Below are 22,539 nucleotides of genomic sequence, written 5' to 3' on the forward strand. Positions count from 1 at the left end.
CGAATAGCTGACTGACATGTATATATAGAAGTACTGTACTAAATAAATGTCATTCTATTTCTGGGAACCCGTGAGAGTCATTTCATACCCTTTTCACTGTTTTTTCTCGACGATACTTGAGTGGTGCAGAAATCCGAGAACTTTTTCTTTGTTCTCTCTGAATTATGGTCAGAAACGGAATAGTGAGAGCAGTAGTTCTAAACATCGAGGGTCTGAACTTAAACAACCCACCTCCAGCTGCAGCCAACCAACCACTAGCAGCAGTCAACCAACCTGTAGCTGTAGGGAACCCACTTCCTGCAGAAATTCAGCCACTACTGGAAGTCTCTTTAGCGGAAGCTCATGGCAGGACACTGGAATGGATCCAAGTCTGCACGGCAACTCCCCAGGACTTAAGAAAGGCAGTTTCCGACCTTGAAAGGTTTACTGGAGAGACGGGGGAACTAAGTCATTTCCTAAAAGGGGTGGTTCGACTGATGGGTGGAACAGAAGCGAAGACAGCCAAAAACCTATTCAACAGTGAGGATGCTGAGGTGTTAGGGGTAGCAGTCGTCTGCAGGGTGATAAGAAGTATCCTTAATCAAATTCAAGCGGATGAGAAGACACCCTGGAGCATGATCAAGTAGGTCAGGGGACAGTGGATCACCCTATAATAATCCATTGTGGGCAATACAAAAGAAAGGTTCGTCAGGTGAGGACAAGGAAAAATATAGAGTGGTCATCGACTATCGTAAGCTCAATGAGAATACCGTTGATGAGAAGTACTTGATACCGAGGTTTGAGGATATCCCTGGCAGACTAGGAGGGGCTAAAATCTTTAGTACCTTAGACTTGAAAGCAGGGTATCACCAGATTCGTATGCTCCCAGAGGACAAACACAAAACTGCTTCTACTTTCAAAAGAGGGCATTAGGAATTTACGAGGATGCCGTTCGGACTGAAGAATGGGGCCATTAAATTCCAGAGGTTGATGGACGAATTCTTGAGAGAGTTAGATGAATCAGTATACCAGATTTACATGGATGACCTGCTACTATTTAGTAAATCAGATTTGGACCATGTGAAGCACCTACACAGGGTGTTCCAGAGGATGTGAGAATTCGGACTGAAATTTTCTCGGAAGAAGTCATTGCTTGGACAAAAATGGATAAATTTTCTAGGACATACCATATCTGAGAAGGGGGTTAGACTGGATGTGAAGAAGGTAGCGGCCTTAAATCAGATGGCGGTGCTAACCAACATAAAAGAAATCAGGTGGATGTTAGGGACATTAACTATTATCGTCAGTTCGCCCCTGATATGGCGGAATTCCTGGAGCCCCTCAATTTTTGATTAATTAATTTAAAACTAGTTATAATTACTAGTCAAAATTGATGAGTCTGCCAAGTATAGGTAGGGGGAATAAAAAATGGTGGTTGTTTCAAAATGTTAAAAATAATTAATTTTTATTTGGAGCCCTATATCTTTACTTAACCAACAACAATAGAAAATCTAAGTGAGCATCATTTAAAGTAGAGTAAATTTGTTACAATGTAAGCCCTAATAGAGCTATTTACGTCCAATAGTTATCGAGATATAACTGTAAAAAGGAACATTTCATAATAATGTTGTATAGAACCTACTGAAATATCAGTAGTTAGTTAATTTATTTTGAGAAATCTATATCTCAGGAACTATGTGACGTACAGATGTCCATTAACACTCAAATTAAAACTATTTTAATGAGCTATAAAGTAATTTAAGACGTTTATTTTCATAGGAGTAGTAGTTTTCATGAAATTTGCTAAAATAAATTAATTTCTAGTTGTTCGGACAAATTTTCATTTGCCAAATTTATATTCATATGTGAATATCATAAAAACTACCACCCCTACAAAGATAAGTGTCATAAACTACTTTATAGTTAACTTACTTTCTTAATTTTCTTTATTTTGAGTGTTGGCAGACATATGTGCGTCTTATGGGTCTAGAGATATATTTTTTCAAAAATCCAACATTTTATATGAACAACTAGAAATTAACATTTGTGAGTTTATTTTGTCAAATATCAAAGATACAGCTCTGAATAAAAAATTAATGTTTTTTTAAGGTTTTGAAACAGCTGCCATTTTTTGTTCCCCCTATCTATACTTGGCAGACTCATCAGTTTTGACTAGTAATTATACATAGTTTTCATTAAAGTAATCAAAAATTGGGGTGAGATAACTGCCTTTTTTTCTTCCCTGCTCTTGTACTAATACATCAATAACTTTGACCCACTTATAGCCTTTCCAGGTGAAAAAATCCACCTGTAAGTCACTGAACTACTCTTTATTACACTGAACGGCGCATTTGCAATATTTTGTAATTCAGTGTAAATAAAGAGTAGTTCAGTGACTTACAGGTGGATTTTTTCACCTGGAAAGGCTATAAGTGGGTCAAAGTTATTGATGTATTAGTACAAGAGCAGGGAAGAAAAAAAGGCAGTTATCTCACCCCAATTTTTGATTACTTTAATGAAAACTATGTATAATTACTAGTCAAAACTGATGAGTCTGCCAAGTATAGATAGGGGGAACAAAAAATGGCAGCTGTTTCAAAACCTTAAAAAAACATTAATTTTTTATTCAGAGCTGTATCTTTGATATTTGACAAAATAAACTCACAAATGTTAATTTCTAGTTGTTCATATAAAATGTTGGATTTTTGAAAAAATATATCTCTAGACCCATAAGACGCACATATGTCTGCCAACACTCAAAATAAAGAAAATTAAGAAAGTAAGTTAACTATAAAGTAGTTTATGACACTTATCTTTGTAGGGGTGGTAGTTTTTATGATATTCACATATGAATATAAATTTGGCAAATGAAAATTTGTCCGAACAACTAGAAATTAATTTATTTTAGCAAATTTCATGAAAACTACTACTCCTATGAAAATAAACGTCTTAAATTACTTTATAGCTCATTAAAATAGTTTTAATTTGAGTGTTAATGGACATCTGTACGTCACATAGTTCCTGAGATATAGATTTCTCAAAATAAATTAACTAACTACTGATATTTCAGTAGGTTCTATACAACATTATTATGAAATGTTCCTTTTTACAGTTATATCTCGAGAACTATTCGACGTAAATAGCTCTATTAGGGCTTACATTGTAACAAATTTACTCTACTTTAAATGATGCTCACTTAGATTTTCTATTGTTGTTGGTTAAGTAAAGATATAGGGCTCCAAATAAAAATTAATTATTTTTAACATTTTGAAACAACCACCATTTTTTATTCCCCCTACCTATACTTGGCAGACTCATCAATTTTGACTAGTAATTATACCTAGTTTTAAATTAATTAATCAAAAATTGAGGTGAAATAACTGCCTTTGTTCTCCTCTTCAGCTCTTGTACTATATTCATAACGTGACCATGGCATACCCAGTACAGGACAGATCAGCAGAGGCGGTTTTACGAGCCCTTTGGAAATGGTTCAAATTCTATGGCGTCCCGACAGAATTTCTTCCGGCAGTGGGAGAGAATTTGACAATGCAAGTATCAGAGAGGAAATGAGAATATGGAATACTTCCACATTTATAGCATATATTTACCTATTGTAATATTAGATTAGATGTTTCTGTCAGTTTACCTATCTATATATTATAAAAAATCTTACCCTCCCTAAGAGTTAGTCTAGGAAATAGGGACATTTTTCTATAATTGACTTCACCTTTTTTTCTTAGTTGTTCGCTGTTTCAATCTGACAGGTGATTACCCTAATGTTTATTGTTGATTTGTTATCAATTTTCTTTATTTTCTCTCTATTACATATTACTATACCTGACCTATGACATATCGACTTCATCTAACAGTTCTACTTTTTGCACCTACCTCTTTACCATATTCATAACTAATTTTAATGAGTAGTCTCCTACAATTTATTAGTCTAGATATGTGTTTAGAACTTTTACCATATTTGGTTATATTTATGAGTAACTTGTTTTCAGTCCATCTACATGTATATTTCCTTATATTGTTATTATTAATTTTTTTTTATATACTTTATAAACATAACAATTGTTTTGAAATGTTTTGTTAATTCCAAAATTTTTGTATCTTGTTTTTTCATTTAGCCCTGAAGAAGCGTCATGATGTGGGACGAAACGTTGGTTAACAATTAACAGTCTTCTTTTACTATTTTGATACCTTTATTGACCGCCACCCGGACTATCTTCCAACAATCTACTTCATACTTTAAATCTTCTTCCAATGTAAATGCAATTACTTAAAAATGTCATTAAAAAAGTTATCTGTCAGTAGTATGAATCATTTTAGTTGAAGAGTAAATCGGTTTTTTCTCCACGACTTTAAACTTTTTTTATTCTAGTTTTAATATGGTAAAATGAAGGATAATTCCTAATGATTGAGATTAATTATTATTTTAACTGAATTAAAAGTAAAATAATTAACATTCACTGACAATTAGTACATAAGCAATACCAGCCCCTGCTTTAGGCCAAAGTTGTATATAAGCCAGAAGACAACAAAAAAAACTTAATTTAACAATGTTCATTAACCATTAAAGAAACAAATTGGTATCTTGATTACATTTAGAGATATCACAATTTAGATTTAGATTGTGCCACAAATTCAAAAGGAAGCAATTTGTTTACAAGGTTCAAAGTCAAATATGTTTGTATTGATTTCTCATTTGTTTCATTTCCTTTAAATTATAGGGGAGTTTAAAGAAACCTTAAAGGAATGTCTATGATATGGGATATATTAAAGAATTTTTTAGCAATAAAGAACTACTACAGCTAAGGTTTCATGAGGAATACCTTACATTTTGTACATCCTAAATTTATACACATCACTAATGAAAGTTATTTATAAGATTATGAATTTCTAAACATTACAATGTGATTATTTATAACAGGAAAAATAATACCTACCTCACCAAATCCACTATCGAATATATAGAGAGGACTGTCATCATTATTCGACTGCATATAATTAATAAAATATTTCATTTTCAACTTGACACTATAACCTTGATTATCTTCCCCACACTTGAATTTTTGATTTCTGTATTTTTTAGATAATCGCTAGAACAACCATAAAATATTAAAACATTATTTAATATACATTATACAATGTATATTAGTAAGTAAAGAATTCAGGACCATGAGACCAGATCTCAAGGAGAATCCATTTACAACTAGCAATGGTTGAAATAAATAAGTACATTCACAACACTGGTTTAGTAAAAAAACAAACTGCAAGTATAGACTTAACTTAAAAACAGCAAATTAGCATCCTATTTCAATTATATAGCAGCTATTAGAAAAAGTGGAATGAGTACTGAATTTTGCAAGCTGATAATGGCCTGACCATCTTTCCTCCTGAGGGGATATAAATATTCAGGAGGCCAGTTGTCCTGAGGATACACTGGGCTAATAACCTGTCTGGAGAACAACATATTCAAAGCAATGCAAATAGCCCTGGAAGGGGATTGTTTTCGAGGAAACGACTTGGTGCGCTTAAGGATGTATGTGAAATATAAAGACTTCAATTGGGAAAGAAATCGAGCTGGTGGAAGGAATGAGGATGTACAAAGTAGAAATTCTTGGCATAAATGAAGTGAAGAAAAAGGGCAGTGGGAAAATGAAATTAGCCAATAATTACTCCCTTATTTATGCTGGAGTACCAAAAGGGGTTTTTACCAAAGAAGGAATGGGCCTAGTAACATCACCTACTATGTACTATTATTGATCATTGATCATTTGTTGAACTGGGAACCGATATCTCCATGAATGATTGTAGCAGATTTTAAGATGTTCAAAAGTAAGGTGTCCATAATACAGGTGTATGCACCAAGTGAAGATGGTAGTAATGTAGAGGAGGGATTCTACTCGGATTTACAAAAAAGTGTGAATTAAGTTGAAGAAAAAGGAAGAGTAAGGACTTTAATACCAGAAGAAGAAATGATGAAAGATGCGGATATGGAGTTCTAGGGCTACATGGAGGTAATAATGTAAAAAATAAAAATGGACAGTGGCTAATATACTTTTGTGTCTATAATGACTTCTTTATAGAGAATTCATTCTACGCACATAAGATAATCCATAAAATTACTTTCTCATGCATGGAAAGAAGTAGTTCAATTGACAATGTCATATACAATCACCACATAAGGAAGTATTTAATCAATATCAAAGTAGTGAGGGGGGCAGAAAAAGGCAGTGACCACATTCAACTTATGGTCGATAGCAGACTATCAGGTGAACCAGTGACCTCAGAAGAAGTTTTCCTGGAAAGCATACCTTCAAGATAGGAGCAAAGAAAGGCTACGAGTATACCAAATAGGCAGGAATGAAACTAAGGTAGCCGTACGCCACATCAAGAAAATCTCATGGGAGGATCTCAGTAAAAAGCTGAGTGAGGACCATTGGAATAACCTATAAGAGTATTTTGGCGAAAAGTTGAAATGTTGAGAGGAAAGCAAAGCAAGCCCCTCAGAAATTTCAAAGATAGTAATGAAACCATGCTTACTGATAAGAAAAAATCCTTGGCAAGATGGAACCAATATTTCTAGGAACCATTTGCCAAAAACCCAGGAACAAATCAATAATGAGAGCCCACTATACATTATACTGGAGGTAACAGATGAAGAGGAGATAAAGAATGCAATCCATAGTCTAAAACAAGAAAGGGATAAAAAAATGAAGGTATCATGAAAGGATGGAATTACACCAGAATATTTGAAATATGGTGGTCAAGAACTTTTTAAAGCTATTCAAAGGTTGTTCCAGGAAGTATATGACAAAAAGAGGATCCCCAGGGACTGGGAATAAAGCATAATCCTCCTGATTCATAAAAAAGGTAGCACAATAGACTGCAAAAATTATAGGCCTATCAGTTTGCTTTCTTTAGTCTATAAACTGTACACCTCCATTTTAGAAAGGAGCCTCCAGCGGATTTAGAAGGGCAGTTGGAGGGTGAACAGGCCAGTTTTTGTCCAGGCCAATAGACACAGGATCCTCCTCATTTTTTCCCCCAGAAACATCATTGAAAAAGCATGGGACAGTGACAAAAATGTACATCACCATTCTTTGATCTGAAGGCAACATTTGCTTTTGTGCCAAGAAAAGAAATCAGGAATGCACTTATAGCCAAGAGTGTGCCTGGAGATTTGATAGCAGCCATAAAGTCAGCCCACCAAGGAGCTACAGCAGTGATAAGAATAAGTGGAATGGAATTGGAACCTTTTCCGATTGCAAGAGGAGTTAGACAGGTAGATAGTTTAAGCCCCCTTCTGGTTTATTAATTTTATGGATGAAATCCACAAAATCTGCAAGTACCAAACTATTTGGACCAAAATTGGACAATGAAATATGAGAACTGTCCTCATACAGAATATTTTATACACGAATGACTTAGTAATAGCCGACTCAAAGACAAAATTTTAACAAGCTCGGGTGGAATCAGGAGTTGCCCAGGAAAGGAATGAAAATGAACACCTCCTAGAGTAAAGAGCTGTTTATGGCTAAAGAAGAACAGGAAGACACCCAACTGACCTGCAATAGCAGTTACTTAAGGTAGTCAAGGAATATACCTACTTAGAGACCGTAATTAGTAGATCAAGGAAAATAGATGATGAGATCTTGAAGATAATATCCAAAGCGAATCAGGTCTATAACATTACTAATAGTATCAATGGTCACCACAAAGTAGATAAGAAGACCAAGATGCACGTGTATAAGTCTGTCACCTGCCTACGCTCACCTATGGCAAAGGAAGCAGGACCATGTTTGATAGGCATATAATTCTTATCACAGCAGCAGAAATAAGGTTCATACCTAGATCTATTAGGAAAACCAGGAGGGATCGTATTAGAAATGAAAGTATAAGATAGTAGCTGAAAGTCCCTGAACTCAAAACCACTCAGGAAAGGCGGTCCTTGAATAAGGACATAATGGATATATAAAGATATTGGAGGCATGACCCACTGGGAATATGTACAGAGGATTGGAGGTATAAAACAAATTGCTCAACCAAATGAAACGGTTAAACAGGGACCAAGAGGAGTGGCTCCTCGATGCCAGTAATGGCATAAGAGGAAGATAAAGAAGAAAACTTTATATATTTAGATTTAAAAAGCCTTAAAATGGTGAAAAACTAAAAAAAATATTTCTATGTTTGTCACAAGCAGTTTTACCTAGAAAGGTGGGAAAGAGTTACTAGATCCTCTAAATAACAAACAACTTTTAATTTCTTTCAAAAAGTGTTTAGTTTAACTAAAGTTAAAACTATTCCTTTGAAAATTATAATTGAAGAGGTCTCTCTAAAACAGTTATAATTGCAAAATTTCCAAAAAAAGTTTAAAAGTTTTTTTTAACGTAAAAAGCTTTTATAAGATCTAATCTGGCTGCTGTTAGCAATAAAGATAACAATGAATCAGTCTATCAATGAAGATAATGATGAATCAGTTCTTAATCTTTAATAAAGATTCTTATGCATCAAAACTGAAAATATATGAATTCGGCCAAAGGTAAGACTTTGTTAACACCTAAAAAGTTTGAAGAAATGTTAGCTATAGCTTTTTTAGAGGGAGCTCTTCAATTGAACCTTTTGTAATAGATTCCAGAAATCCAGACAAAGCATACGTGATTCATGATCTGAAATATGCAGAACACAGACAATTAGAAAATGAAAATGTAGTCTTAGGAGGGAAGAAATTCTGAATTTTATTTTACTTTCTTATGCAGATATTTCGGGCAAAATGTATTGAGGAAAAAGTACTGATAAATCTTCATTATACGGAAAGTGTATAAATAATTGATTTAATGATTGTTAGCATAATTATTATACTATAATAAGTAGAATTATAATTTTATATTATTAGCATAATTACAATATTGTTAGTATATACTTATATACAATATAGTAAATATAATATAGCTATATTTATAACTGTTCATTTTGAGGTTTTATTATCTAATAAATATCATTTTATTATCTCTGATTCCACTGATTCTTAAAAAAATATTTTAACCTTGACTATCACAACTTCTAATTTAGTATAGTTGAGAATGTATGTAATGAATTGAATGATAATGAATATAATAAGTGATGAAATATAATAAATGCGTGAAATTAAAATTGAGAATAACCAGTATAAAATAACAACTAGTGGGTCAAATGGCCCCGTTCAGTCCTTCTTATTCTCTCCTCCACCTAGTGTTAGTCAATCAAAACTAATCTTTAGAAATTGACCAAAATGGAAAAAAAAAAACTATTATACTTCAGAAGAGAAGAAGAAACAGCCTATTTTGTAGTGGAGACACATGCAGCTATCAAAAGCAAATTGATATTCAACAACAAAAACCTTATCTACTAAAAACATTTGGCAGATTACTTCAGGGTCCCTCAAAGAATTGCTGTAAATAAGAGATTGTCTGTGGTAATTATTCAGATGGCCATACTAAATATTAGAAAAGATTGTTCTGAGAATATCAATTATTGCCCCAACTGTACTCAATAAAATAATCAAATACACAATAAATACAAAAAGGCAAATGAACATAATTCAGCATTCCACAAATGATACCCATCCAACATTAGAAACATTAACAGACTCTTAAAACACTGACTTTTAACCATATTATATGTGACAAGCCAATATTTTATTTTTAATCAAAATATTTATGATTAGGCACCTTGGACAAAAGATATTAAAATTATGAATTTTTTAAAAAAAAAACTTCAGGCATACTACACATATGATTCAAATCCCAGAGCTGCAATATTTCTTAATAAAAAATAAACGGATATTATAATAAAATATTGATAGTGACTTTGGTTAAATTAAAGTGATAATAAACAGGGATTATTAAAATAAGGAACATTATCTAGGCAAAATAAAATAAATTATTTTTTATAAGAATAAAAAAGATGTTTCTTTGTTCCTTCAACAACCTTCTTAAATCAACATACAATAAACAAAATAAATCGTTATCAACAAACTTTTTCTAAAAAGCAAAAAAACAAAACAAAAAACATTAAATAATAAATATATAACAGTAATAAGTTAAATAAATAAATCTATACATTAAAGTAAAACTTCATAAGCAATTTCATGCTAAGGTGTATCTAGTTGGTATGTCAAATTGTGATAGTCCTTCTTCATTATTTGTCAATTGAGGACTGCGTGTTAAAACTATTGGCCAAATACTCTCTCCCTGATATGACTGATTGGGGCAACTTTAATAAATGTGCATTAATCAAATTCTGAGTTATGAATATTTAAGCATAATATATAAATCTTTATTATTGCATTTTTAGCTGAACCTTACTGTTTTTATCATGGCACTAACAAATTTTGAAATGGACTTTAAAGTGGAGAGCATGGTTCTGTCTTGAACCAAAGAAGTTAAGACATTAGGAGTAGAGAGACTTTTTGAAATTGAAATTCATAAAGAATCTTCCTTAAGGTAAAAATACAATATTCTGATATTAAAACATTTCTGGAGCATTTGATAGTGCACGGTGTCACATATTTTTTTTCAAATTTAAGATGATATCACCAAGATAATGTATTCAAACTGATCGATAACATTTTTAAAGACAATATAAATTTAAACTATTATTTATTTAACATACAATTGAGAAAGTAAATCTTAAAACAAACCAAGTCCATTTTCAATTTTTTTATTTACTTAATTGCCATTTATGGTGCTAGAATATCTCGAAGTAAAAGAATTTCTTCCTAATAACATGTTATTTAACTGTATTAAGAAAAAATTCTATGTCTCCTGATGATCCAGTTCCAAAACTGGTAATTACATGAATTTAAAAATGGACTTGGCTGGTTTTACTATGTGACTATTCAATGAGAAAATGTGAGATTTAGGCAATTTTCCTAATTTCTTGAGCATTTTAATCAATTAATTTTCAACTTATCATTAATAAAAAAAAAGGAGAAAAAAATATAAGTATATCATGATATGATATATCAGTGTTAATTAACAATAGTTTTTTTTTTATAGGCTTACATGCAGACAAGGACTCAGAAGGGTGGTAAACAGCAAAAGTTGCACCAAAACAATTGTAATGGGAACATTCTTATGGGGTTATGAATTTTAGGAGACTTTAAAAACAGGCATTAAGGAAAAAACACTCTTCTTCTATACTAACAAAGAAAAAATAATACATGGATCCACTTTTTATAGTATAACATGGTGTCTACCAATTTTAGAGGATAACATTCCTAACTTTTATAATAGTTTTTATGACAATACCTATATCAGGGAAGGCTACGCGACATCTCTTAGATAAACATGAAAAAATTCCAAGTCTAGTAGACAATGATGAATTCATCACCAGTGACGCTAAAAAAACTGAAGTGTTCGCCAATTTCTTTGAGGAAACATTCTCCAACACAGAAATAAGTCCGAATTTAGTCACTGATGAAATTGACAAGTATCTAAATCTCCCCCTCGCAACAGTTAAGCTCCCACCTAAATTCACGTCCCCAAAAGAAATCCAGGACCTGATTAAAAAGCTCAAGACAAAGAAAAGTCCTGGCCATGGTTTGATCCCAGTCATAGCAATCAAAATGTTAACCAGGAAAGCTGTCGTTTTTATCACGTCAATTTTTAACAGTTGCCTTCGTACTGGGTACTTTCCGGATACATGGAAGAAAGCCGAACTCATAGTAATTCACAAGCCTGGTAAGAACGCTAAACAAATCAGCACCTATAGACCTATCAGTTTATTACCCATTTTTTGGAAAATTACTGGAATCAGTTATAAAAAAACATCTTAATTCTTTTTTTCAGAGCATCAAAATTATTCCTGATTTCCAATTTGGTTTTCAATACAGTCATTCCACTTCTCACCAACTGGCAAGACTATCGGAATTTATAATTAGCGGATTCGAAAAAATAGAGACACACCCTGGTAGCGTTATTAGATTTCCAACAAGCATTCGATAAGGTCTGGCATCGAGGTATCCTATATAAACTAAAGAAAGCAGGCACTCCAAAATACCTATACAATATTCTGAGCTTATTCCTCAATGGTAGAACATTTTCAATCAGAATTAATAACAAAAATTCAACCCTTAGACAAATCCATGCCGGTACTCCACAAGGTTCAGTCCTTTCTCCCATTTTGTTCAACTTCCACCTTCACGACATCGTCCAGTCCACACACACCTCCATAACTATGTTCGCTGACGATACAGCTGTGTTCTCTCAACATGACATAATAATAGCTAGAAACACTTGCAAAGTCACCTTAATGATCTAGAACAATATTTCACTAAATGGATGATTAGCTTGAACATTGAAAAATGTAATCAAAAGTTTTTACTCTCCGACACCCACCAGATCTAATCCTCAAAGGTAAAAATGTGAAATGGTATCCTGCCAGTGAAACAGTAAGATACCTGGGAATTCACCTAGATCGCCACCTTATCTGGAATCACCATATCAACATCAAAAGAACTCAAACTTATGCAAGGTTAGCAATGCTATATCCTACCCTAAACAGAAATTCGAAACTAAAACCAGAAACAACTGTTCTTATATTTAAAACAATTCTCAGGCCACTGCTGATGTACAACTATGAAGTCTGGGGAGCTGCATCCTTCACGAAAAGGAAAAAAACTACAATCTGTTCAAAATAAAGTCCTAAGAATTGCAGTTAATGCTCCTTGGTTCATAAGAAATAGCCAATTGCATCGCGAATTACATATGGAGTCAATAGAGGATTACATCAAAAAACGGTTCATGAAGTTCCACTCCCAGTTGCCGACAGTTAAAGAACCAGTGACCTACAACCTGGGAAACCCAACCTCAACCCGAAGACTGAAGCCCAGACTGCTGCAGGACATTCTTTTATAAATTTTAATAAATAAAAAATTAATTCATAGTCACACTACCTTTATTTTACGTTTTATTATTACTCATTTTATTTATTCATTATTATTATTTTTATTTATTTTTCTATTTTCTTCTCTCGTCCCTTTTTCAAATTAACTTGTTTCTTTTTACTATTAGAGGGCAATTGTTTGTTTTATTTAAGTGTACCATTATTTTTTGTTATTAATTTTACTTTCCTCTTTTATTAAGAAGCATTATTCTTATCTATTTATTTTTTTTTTCTTCTTTTAATAATAACATTGTTTATAGTTAGGGGTGTCTTTTTTACGAGACTATACCCCCCATAACCAACTGTTAAAAAAAATATATATATATAATATAACGGTTATATCAATCATGTAAATGCCCACCTAGGCCCTGTTTCATAATAAAGTACAAACTAATAGTATTAGTCTTGTAGATTTATCTTAATTCAATAGTTTACAAAAATACTTGTACAATAGTAACTTGCACTTTAGTATTTTTTATTCCTGTAATATCACTAATAGTCATCCCTATCATGAAAAAAAAAATAAGTATTAGTATTATTATCACACTAGTTTCTACACTTGTACTATCAACTAATAGTATTAGCTTTCATTATGAAACAGGCCCCAGGCCGATCTGGTATAAAATAAAATATATAAAAATATGACAATACCTGACTTTTACATTCAATAATAAACCAATCTAAAAATCGATGCATACTAGAATCCTCTTCTATTCTTTCATTTTACACATAACTAAAGCTGTAAAATTTATTTAAACATCCAAAAATGTAATTTAAAAAAACAACTTCAGAACTTATGAAAACCTAATAAACTATCTATATTTCAAATAAAACTGAAACATTGAAAATAAATCGAAATACGCTCGTCGATCAAAAATTAGATAGGAAGTGTGGAAATAGTTACTTTGAAAATCTCATTATGATTGCAAATGCGCATTCTCGATCAAAATCTGATTCAAAAAATGAAACAAGGAACTAAACCTGAATCTTAATATTTCTAAGAACTTCAAAAATAACAATAAATCGAAATGCGCACGTACGGTCAAAAATCCGATTCAAAAAAATATAATTAGGACCCTTGAAACCATGAAAAAAACCCACATAAAAAAATAATAATAATAATAAATCGAAATGTGCATGCAAGATCTAAAATCCGATTCACAAAATAAAATCAGAACCCACGAAAACCCAAAAACGATCCCTACAACCAAGATAACGCTAAAAGAAACGTATCCGCAACTTCAAAAACTCAACGAACAATCGTTAATTTGATAAAATCCATCTACCCCTCCTCCATAAAATTATAAAAATATGCATTTAGAAATAAATAAACAAATTTAATTTTTTTTTTAAATTTTCATTAGTTTTATATCTAGTTGAATTCAGCATTCAGTATAATTATCTAATAAACGATATAATGTCTGATAAACATGCCAAAATTATTTGAAAAGTTATGTTGATGCAAACTGAATTGCAGTTTTTGGCAACATTAGTTTTTTTGAAGACTGATTCATAAATTGTTAAATGAATCTTAACAAAATTAGTTTGCCTAGGACAATAATGTTGATATTAAATTAAGTGGTAAGTAAATACTGGTTGAAGGTAAAATATTGTAATTAACAAACAATTTAACATTGTAACAGTTTTCATTTTTGCAATTACCATGTTTTACAACCAAACCCATCAATTATTTTTGAATAATAAAAGATAATTTTTATTAAATAATTCAAGTCTGGTTGGGTTACCAATAAAATGGAAAAAGTTACATTTGAAATGGAAAACGTTATATTTGACTTAGAAGGTTTCAATTGACTTGGAAATGCAACAGGAAAAAATACTGTAGGTGATGGGAGAAAATAGAAGTAATTTGTGCATTCAGCGCACTTAAAGGCATTTAATTTAGCAAAAATATGCCCTGCAGTTTTTTTTTTCATTAGATTAATTTTTTGTAAAACTTGTTTTCTGTTTTATTTATTATGAAAGGCTCAATAGTTGTAGGTAAGTTTTAAAATTTTTAACATAAAACTCCAGTTTAGAAAATCTAAAACAAATTGAAGATGTAATTATGGCTGAGGTAAAGATGTTCTCTGACTTCGGTTTTTCCTACTCAACACCCAGCAGAGCTTTAGTTTTTCTAAAAATTTTCATACAATCTTTCCTGTGTTTTCCCAGAAAATAGCACTTTAATGCCATTTCTAAGGGTTGAACTTTGACCCTGAAATTCTTATCTATAGTTCAGCTAACCTTAAGGTAACCTCAAGACATTTTTTCTGATGAACATTACTCATAAAAAAAGGGCTGATTATGCAACACGGAAGAGCTATAGAGATATGAAACTTGTATTATAGAAATGATCATATGAGGGTGTACGTATGAGTTAGTTAGCAAACATTTATTTCTATTTACACTTTTATTAACTCTGTTTAGGAACGCACTTTAGTGACCTTTAGTCTAAATAAAACATAAAACTTTAACTTTAGTTTTACAAACAACTTGCCACAATTGATTTTTTTTTAGTATCTTTTCAGATTTTAGTATGTTAAAGAGTATAAGAAATAGTGAAAAAAATTCAATGCATTTTTGATATTTAGTGTTAATAAAATGGTGATTTTTCCAAGAAAAATGGTTAGAAAATTATAATGATTCAATATATATATATATATATATATATTATATTATGTTATTCAAGATATAATGTTAATTATGTGGGATACAGGAGGGCTCTAGAGATGTGAAACTTAGGTAATAGGAATATCATGAGAGGGTTTACATATGTGTAATTCACTGGGCATTTATCTCTTGAGTTTTTTTTTTTTTTAACTCTTAAGAGCCTTCCACAATAGTCCATCATCCTTTTTAAAGTTTTTTATTTTTTTATTTTAGTAGGTTAAAATATATAAGAAAAACTAAAAGAAATTAATGTTTTTTTTAAATTTTATTTTAAGCTAGTAAGATTAGATTATTATATAGAAAAACGGTGATTTTAAGACCATTTTGAAAAAAAATTGCACATGATGGGGAGAGGGGGGGGGGAAGAAATAGTCATTCAATCAATAAATTCAATGCACTTGAAAACACACAATTAAAAAAAAATATTCCATGCAGTTTTTTTGTTTCAGACCTGTTTAATGTAACCAAAGGAACAATAAAACAGTCAACACACTGACAAACTTGAATTATGATTTGATATTTAATTTTTAATTCAAATTCTAGTGTTGAAATTTAGCATATGAATAGAAGTATCGGAATTCAGAATTTCTGACCTCTATAAATGAAGGAATTTGTGAATCTAAAGGAAATATTGATTCTTTTTTTTTTCCCCACTACATTTGATGATTTTCATTTAATTGATTTTTATTATTATTACAATAAAAAAAAAATATATATATATAGCCATAAAGTTAAGAATTAGAAACATATACTCATATATACATATGAATACTACATCCTTACATGTAAAGTCCATTTCTGTAGTGCACCCCAATTACTTTGAATTCCTGTTATTACAACAGGTTTATATGGTTTTTCGTACTTTTTAACAAATTCTTCTAAAGATACTTTGTTTATATCTATACGTTCTATAGTATCATTTACCACTTTGTACCTTTCAAAATGTACAGCATAATTTAACATATTCCAAGACCAGTAATCACTCAATTCTGAAAAAAAAAAAAAATTAAGATAATTAACTATAATTTACAGATTGACACGTTGAGATCCATCCTTCTTCAAAGCAACCTTCTATTTTATTTAAGAAGATGACAAAAAGGGGGGGGGGAGAGATAAGTGGAATATGTGGTAAGCAATCTTCATGCAAAAATCCAATGGAAACAACACAAAATCGTCTAAGACAGGATGGGACCAGCCCGTACAAAACGAAGTTGCTCCCCTCAGGCTACTCCATATTCAGGGTATAAACTTTCCAATAATGTACTGCTATACATCTAAAATAACACCTTTATAAGTCAATTGAAATCTATTCCAAGTCAAATGTAACTTTTTAATTTGAATTGTAACTTTTTCCAAGTCAATTAAAACTATTTCCATTATAATCGAAACCTTTTCCATTTAAATTGTAAATTTTTCCATTTCAATAGTTAAAAAACATGACTTAAGTTAATTCATAAAAAATATATTTTATTTCTTTAATTATTCAAAACTAATTAAGTTAATTTCAATAATGACTTTTCAAATAATTTTGGCATATTCATCAGACATTTTGGTTGTTTATTAGATAATTACATTGACTTTTAATAATGATTTTCAACTAGTTAGAAAATTAATAAAGAAACTTAGAATTTCCAAAAAACCAAAGAACGTTATTTGAAGATATAAAATCCAACCCCCAACCCCCCAAAATATAATCATACATATAAAAAATGTTTTTATTGATTTTATAGCTAGTTGAAATATGTATAATTAATAGTTAATATAGATTATCAATTAACAAAAAAAAAAAGATGAATATGGTGAAATTACTTGAAGGCATTATTGAAATTAACATAATTATTTTTAAATAATAAAAGAGATAAAATATAACTTTTATGAATTTATTCATGTCCCATTGGCTTATAATTAAAATGGAAAAAAGCTACATTTAGAATGGAAAAAGTTACAATTGAATTTAAAAAGATTACATTTGAAATGGAAAGGGGTTTGGCTGACTTGGAAACGCAATACACAGGCACATCACACAAAAACTATTATTAACTTCACTAAACTGAATGGAAACAGAGAATTATGAAAACAAGAAACTAAAAGCAGAATAGATACAGTTATACCAGCAATTACAGAAAGTAAGAAGAAAGCAGGAGGAATCATAATGATAGTGATGTAATCACACTTAACGCAATGATGACAGTAATAGAACAGACTCTAAGGAACAGTTGATAAAATACTGTTCAATTATGATTAAGCCAACCTTTCTTTATAATGATGGACTCAGCCAGTGTAAATTAACTTACAGCCTAAATGTGAAACTAGAAAAGCTTCTTTAGGTGGAAGTCACCCTAGTACTTTTAATTCAAAATTCTTATTGTTTGGAGATTAATTAAATATTTAAGAGAGATCAAAGACAGGATTATGTGCATTCTCCTTATTTAAATTAACCAATTTCAAAAATTATCCATGTAAATCATTTTCCTTATAAATTTTGTATTCAAAATAGCTTTTTATAAAAAATTCAACATCATGACATTTCAACGTTTGTAAATGTTTTCTTTTTATATTTTATAAATGTATGCAGAAATAGTAAAAATGTAAAATAAACAGCCCCAGCACTGCACAGTATAAAGTTTGATTTTAACAACCTCTAAAGTTTGGATAGAGAGAAGTACAGTAGAAACGGCAAAATACTTCAGACTATGTCACAAAAAATATTAAACAATTTTAAAACAGACTAAGAAGTTTGAACACAGGGTTTCAGGGTTAAGTGGCCAAATTGAAAACATGAATTAAGGACCTCAAAACAAGAAAAAAATTTCCTTAGAAGATATGTTCGCAAATGCTTTGTAAACAAAGCATCTCCTAAAGGAGATACTCGCACCTAAAGATTTTCATTGTTATGAATTATTTAGGTTATATGAAATGAATAAAACTTATTTATTTGTTCCAACTACTTTATTAATTAAACGCAAACATTAAATTCTTATTAATAAATAAAATTCATATAAACAGTCTGAATAAAGGATAATCCCATCAAAGCAGATGCTAAAAGCATTCTTATAAAAAAGAAATACCAGAAGGGTAAATTGAGACCTTTTCAGAGACATGTTGGGGGAATTTACCACTCTGCAGGGAGACTGTTGGTTTGGTTTGAAAGAGATTTAGCGGTAATAGTACATTGCTTGTTAGATGTGCTGCTACCACTCCATCCTTTTCAAACAAAACTAACATGCATATGAACAAGGAAAATCTTTGAAAACTCTCTTGCATTCCTTGCAAAAATTGAAAGGGCTTTAAATTAACAGACTATTTTTGTATAATGGGCATTAAATAAAATTAGGTGTGTGAAAGTTCACTGAGCATTAAGTCAGCCCTTGTAATAAATCAAGAAGGTTAGACAACACAGATTTAAAAGAAAAGAATCTGTTTAATATGAAAAAAATAAAAATATTGGAAGATCAATAGATGAATTTTGACAGGGCTCAATAGAGTTAACATAGGTAAACAATTGAGCCTTAATATTATTGTATTACATATTTCCTGGATGATTCATGCTGCATAAAGAAAGTAATGAAAAGTTTCATAAAGCAGCTAAGAAAACACTAAAACTTCAATTTAAAAAAACTTGCTCTACTTTTGTAAATATTAGCAACTAATATGAGAAGGAAACTTTTAAAATAAACTCAAAGAATTAATAGGAGTGAAAACATAGTACCACACTAGCCACTATAAAACCTTGAAAAGCTTTAAAACTGTCTATTCTATTGTGGGAATAAATGTCGAATATGCTGATGCCACAATAAATTAAAATATATGCAAAGAACTATTAAATAATGTAACCTCAAATAATAAAATAATTGAATTATATATTGTAATATGCTCTTTTTGAGTAAATAATATATTTTGATGTATAAAGGTTTTTTAATATGTTTTATTTTATGTGTCATTTTAATATTCATTTGTTTTGTTTATCCAAAAAACAAGCTAACCAAGTTTCATTGTTTATAATAACTTCGTGATACAAAAAACCAAGATGGCGGTATGTTGAGCAGATTCAAATATCATAAAAACTATTTTAACTCTTCCCATCATAATTGAAAATACAGTAAATTAAAGGAAAAATAGAAATCAAGAAATAGTGCAAATGAATAATATTTAGAAAATAAATCATTTGGAAAAATCCCTAACTGTTGGGGGACAATGATGTTTACATGTAACCTCAAGGCAGGTTTCCATTTTGAGAAGTGCTCACTTTTTGTCTGGGGCTCCAGAGAGAGAGGATGAAGCTTCATCAATTTCTGTCCAGCAAGAAGAAGAAGCCATTTTGGACACCAGAACAATAGAAGAACAAAGAAAACACCAGGAATCAAGAAGATCGTAGAGCTTGGTTAGTTTTTGTATACATAAAGTTAGATACAAATGTAAACTAGATTTTAATTTAATTAATTGAGATTATTGTAAATGCCTGTTCTGATTGTCTAGCAACCATACGCCCTGAGATTAAGAGTCTTTCTTTTTATATAATAAAATTATATTAACTATTTGATATTAATGTTCTTAATTTGAACCCAAGTTATCTCTTATATTTGAAATAAAGTTAAAAAACTATTCAGATTCTATTTATTTTATTTTTAATAATTATAAAATTATTACAATATACAAATAATTGACCGTATAATTTCAAATAATGTAGATGGTCAGGGTTACGGTAAAAAAAGAAACAAAAATAGTTAACAACTACTTATTTTATGATTTTTTGCCCCACTTCGAAGAGCTTCATCAGGTTGACTGTTCAAGTTGATAGCTTTGGCGACTTTTTCAATTCAAAAGTCGGAAAATTAATTGAACTTTTGAAACCGACCGACTTAATCACACTTAAAAATATATTCTTATTCCAATAAGATACAGCCTTCTTATAGAATATAATGGAAAAACATTTTCACATAAGGTTATAAGGCAATATAACATCTAATAAGGATAACTACTGTGTTTACTTACAAGGTTACCACGAGATTAATAACACTAATAATATAATAATAACAACAATTATATCTTTGAGGTGTCAATTATTTGGCATAATATTACCTATACCGAAGAAAACTAACTCTAAACTTCACAATAGAGAAATTAAATAAATTACAGTATGTTAATTCCAAGATTTAAATACCTTTAAATTTATGATTAGTTATGAATTTCATTCCCATAGAAATATTACAATCAATGATTCTAGCTACTATATAAGTAACTCTTTAATAAGCTCAGGGATACAATGAGGCTAGAGAATCCTATACAAAATATGGACCTTAAAACAACAAAAAGTCCAAATGTAATTGTCTTTCAAAAAGGACTAGATAACACAAGACTGCTGTATCTCAAGATTCAAGTTATCTCAAATAAAATGATTAGATAGATTAATTATAATTATGAGAGATAGTTGACCGTGGATGATGAACGAGGAGAAGATGGTTGAGGGTGCGGTCAATGATAAACACAAATAAGTTGGATTAACCTATTTTATTGTGCCAACGTTTCGGCTATAGTTTCTAGCCTTCTTCAGGGCTAAAAACAGAACAAGATAACAACACAGTAAGTACAGAAAAATAAAAAAAGAAAAAAGAAAGTATAAACAGAATAATCTTACACATAAAATGAATAATTTTACAAAATAGAATTAATAAAACGAAGTTATGAGAGAAGCGGGAAATAAAATGTATACATAGGTAATTGAAAAAGTGGGTAAAATAACACAATTAAGGAAATGAAATAAAATTGAAGTTATATAATGCAAAGAAGTATGAACATACTTAGTTATTATTAATTTAAAAATTGAAATATGAAAAGAAAATGAAAATTGAGAGGAAGAAAATATATGTAACAATAAAGAGGCTAAATATAAGTAAAATATACCAAGAAATGAATAGAAAAAAAAAAAAATTCTGAAAACACCAATAATAATATATTGAACAAAACTTATAACGCGGGTAAGGAAAATGGATAAAAATGGAGAAAATAAGGGGTAAGAGTAAAATAAAGAAAGGGGAAAGAAAAAAAAAAGAATAAAAACGAACCTGTTCGCTGGAAAATAAAACGCCTAATGGATACTGCGCTAATGACGGCCAAACTCTGAATTAAAAAAGCCGCTACAAGAATGACTAAGTGTTTTTTTTTAAAGAGGAAACGTTATGAGAGGGTGAACATAAAAAATAATAAGTAGAAAAATTTAGAGGAAGAAAGCGTGTGAGAGGGTGATGACAAATGGTTATTGGAAGAGTTAAAAATATACACGAACCAACGAATTACCGAATAACGAAGTACTGGAAAATGACAGTGTCATGGGTATTTAACAACAGTTAAAAAGAGGAAATATAATATAAGAGGGGGACGACAAATGTGTAGGAGAAAGTTTAAAAGTGAAATAATACGTTAAAAGGTGGGCGGAAAAAATAATATAATAAAAAAAAAAAATTAAGAAAAAATAAAAATGTGAAAATTACTTTTTTAATAAATTAACTATTTGTGAATATGTTAATGATAAGTAGTTCTTGTCGGTTTTTAAATTGACGGAAGAATGTTCTAATTGGATATAGAGGCTTTCAGAGATGAGCCTTTTGTCATGGTTATGAACAGTAGCGAGTACAGACGTTTTTTCGAAATCGAAGGAATGATTTAATGAAAGAGAATGTTCCGAAAGTTTAGAGGCAGAATGATTATGTGAGGAAATAGAATATTTGTGTTGTTTGATACGGTCTTTTAGGAGATTTTTGGTTTCGCCTATGTAAGCATAATTACAATTAAGGGTGGAGCAAGGGATGCGGTATACAATATGTGATCGGTGTAGATTAGATAGATTGTTCAAAGAAAAGAAAATTCTTCATAATATTGAAACCAGAAAGTTTTAATGGTTTGGGCAGTAGTTCACAACTGCCAATCGGCTATGCCAAGTGGGGATACACTTAAATATAT

General features: G+C 30.7%; 1 protein-coding gene across 7 annotated transcripts in view; it reads right to left on the reverse strand.

Moving 5' to 3' along the window:
* The window catches only part of PSR (Bifunctional arginine demethylase and lysyl-hydroxylase PSR), a 100,094-nt gene that overhangs the window by 74,334 nt on the left and 3,221 nt on the right, over window positions 1-22,539 (reverse strand). For 5 of the 7 annotated variants that reach the window (XR_010844845.1, XM_014432553.2, XM_014432552.2 and 2 more), the window contains exons 2-3: window positions 16,366-16,571; window positions 4,929-5,081 (exon numbers count right to left, since the gene is read on the reverse strand). Coding sequence is in view for 6 of the 7 variants with exons in the window: in XM_014432553.2 (XP_014288039.1) it covers window positions 4,929-5,081; window positions 16,366-16,571 (359 nt within the window). In the remaining variant the exon portion in view is untranslated. The remainder of the gene's footprint in view (window positions 1-4,928; window positions 5,082-16,365; window positions 16,572-22,539) is intronic. The other 2 variants (XM_014432554.2, XM_014432551.2) reach the window with 2 other exon arrangements.

This window comes from Halyomorpha halys, unplaced genomic scaffold (assembly GCF_000696795.3).
Source record: "Halyomorpha halys isolate HHAL.00 unplaced genomic scaffold, Hhal_1.1 Scaffold1075.1, whole genome shotgun sequence".
NCBI classification, from domain to species: Eukaryota; Metazoa; Arthropoda; class Insecta; order Hemiptera; family Pentatomidae; genus Halyomorpha; species Halyomorpha halys.